At 46.9% G+C, this 2,171-nt stretch overlaps 2 protein-coding genes across 2 annotated transcripts in view; both read right to left on the bottom strand.

The window, feature by feature from the left end:
- Window positions 1-30: 30 nt before the first annotated feature.
- Window positions 31-591, bottom strand: Pmar_PMAR021010 (serine/threonine protein kinase, putative; the record flags this gene model as incomplete). The annotated part of the gene is made up of 1 exon (XM_002784572.1): window positions 31-591. The coding sequence occupies one exon, from the start codon at window positions 589-591 to the stop codon at window positions 31-33; it is 561 nt and encodes a 186-aa protein (XP_002784618.1).
- Window positions 592-1,488: 897 nt separating this feature from the next.
- Window positions 1,489-2,171, bottom strand: part of Pmar_PMAR021009 (hypothetical protein) — a gene marked incomplete at both ends in the record, with an annotated part of 1,310 nt that continues 627 nt past the window's right edge. Inside the window, one exon of the mRNA XM_002784571.1 lies at window positions 1,489-2,138. Within this exon, the coding sequence (XP_002784617.1) occupies window positions 1,489-2,138 (650 nt within the window). The remainder of the gene's footprint in view (window positions 2,139-2,171) is intronic.

Raw genomic sequence — 2,171 nt, 5'->3', positions numbered from 1 at the left:
AGGGCCATGCCTTTCAACGAACCGTCGCAATTATCCTCCGCTTGCCAGCTCCATCACGAAGCTGATATACTCTGGATGATCCACAACGTCGGCCATGCGGATGACGTTAGGATGACGAAGAGCTCGCAACGTGTCGATCTCAGTGTAGACTCGCTGTAGGTCTCCAAACCTGCTGAAGCTAGATTTCTTCACCAACTTCATAGCGAACTTCTCTTTCGTGGTTGAGTCAACAGCCTTCACGACTTCGCCGTAGCCACCTTCACCCCGAGTTTCACCAAGTATGTAGTTGGCCACATTCCGAGACAACGGGTTTCGTGTGGGTGATCTGAAATTCCCACCTGTACTCACATAGAGCACCTCATTCTGTTCTATATGGCTCATTTCTGATACTTCGAACCCGTTGCTGAAGAATACGCGTTCGACCGGCAAGTCCAAGCCCAGGCATTCTTGTGCTTTATCGAACAATTCCTGCATGGTCGCCGTCGTAGGAAGTTCGATTCTGATACCTTCCATCTCGTAACCATTTTTCTTGACATACACCGTGAGGCTACTAGGGCTTAGGTTAGAGAGATCATCTTCATCAAAGAACATATATTTTGAGAATAGCCAATTGCTGGCAAGAGATGAAGGGTGATGTTTTTATAACACACGAATGCTATCGGCTGCACCCCCGGAAACTTCTCACTTCGATACATTTTTCCATTACAATCAATTCCCTCAGGCGGGACGGCTATGCCTTAGGCTTATAATCAATTCCCTCAGGCGGGGGTGGCTATGCCCTAGTATAATAATCAATTCCCTCAGGCGGGACGGCTATGCCTTAGGCTTATAATCAATTCCCTCAGGCGGGGTGGCTATGCCCTAGTATAATAATCAATTCCCTCAGGCGGGGTGGCTATGCCCTAGTATATTAATCAATTCCCTTAGGCGGGGTGGCTATGCCCTAGTATATTAATCAATTCCCTCAGGCGGGGTGGCTATGCCCTAGTATAATAATCAATTCCCTCAGGCGGGGGTGGCTATGCCTTAGGCTTATAATCAATTCCCTGAGGCGGGATAGCTATGCCCTTAGGCTAGTCAATTCCCTCAGGGGGAGTAGCTATATAATCAACCTTCTCAACCGTGGTTGCTAGGTTACCATCCCAAGATGCGCCATAATGACCAACATTCCGCACGATAATCGGTGATTTCAATTGCCAATCACAACTGATTACGGCGGTGTACGATACGATGACGATGTCCTGAGCCTAGTTCGTGCCACCTCTCTACCATTTACATAAATCTCAACATCTCTACTGGATCATTTGGAGAAACATCTTCCACTACATAGCGAGGGTTAAACCAAATATAGGCATTAAGCATAGCAAGGCGCATCGGATGAGCTGATTGTTCTAACAAACAGCCATCCACACAAGACTCAATAGAGTCACTCAAAGATAAGAAGTAAACGATGCCAATAGCAAAAAAATGAGATTGGAGCTTCAACAATCACGCATTTAATGCCGAGTCGCGGATTTCATCGGCTTCCTTCTGAGTCTTCTCGTAACGACGTCTCAACTCCGTGAACTGCGCTGGAGTGGCTTGGAAGTCCTGGAAGCCAGCGGCATGGAGCCACTCAGTAGATGGGCCATAGCCAACCTGCGTGTAACCCCAATCAGAATAACCATTCTGATATTTACCAAGGAGAGTGTAATGCATATTGAGCCACTTCTCAGTAACATTGTCACCGAAGCCGTCCATCTTCGTCTCGACTTGGTCGGGGCTTTCAGTGGCCATCATAACATCAACTTCATGCTCGATCTCATACTGAGCCTTCCTAACGTCATTGATCATATACATGTACTTGAGATCCATAACGTTGCAAACAGTTTCAGATGCCCACCAAAGTGACTTATCACTGAACTCCCCCTGCCAAGAGTACTCGAGGGCAGGAATAGACTTGACAGTTTGATCGTGCTTGACAATGATGGGGATGTAGACACTAGCATGTGGGGTCATCGGAGCAAAATAAATAACATTATAGTCCTTGTACGTAACAGCAATGTAAGAATACATAGTACGATAAAGAGAGATTGCCCTTTCCCATGCACCGTGCTGGAAAGTAGCTTCAGCACGTCCACCAGCATATCTATTAGAGTCTTGAAGGGACACCAGCAACGACATGGTCAGTG

The sequence above is a fragment of the Perkinsus marinus genome (genome assembly GCF_000006405.1).
Source record: "Perkinsus marinus ATCC 50983 genomic scaffold scf_1104296934700, whole genome shotgun sequence".
In the NCBI taxonomy this organism is placed as follows: Eukaryota; Perkinsozoa; order Perkinsida; family Perkinsidae; genus Perkinsus; species Perkinsus marinus.
Note: the sequence above shows the minus strand (reverse complement) of the source record. Positions and strands in the feature narration are given on the sequence as shown.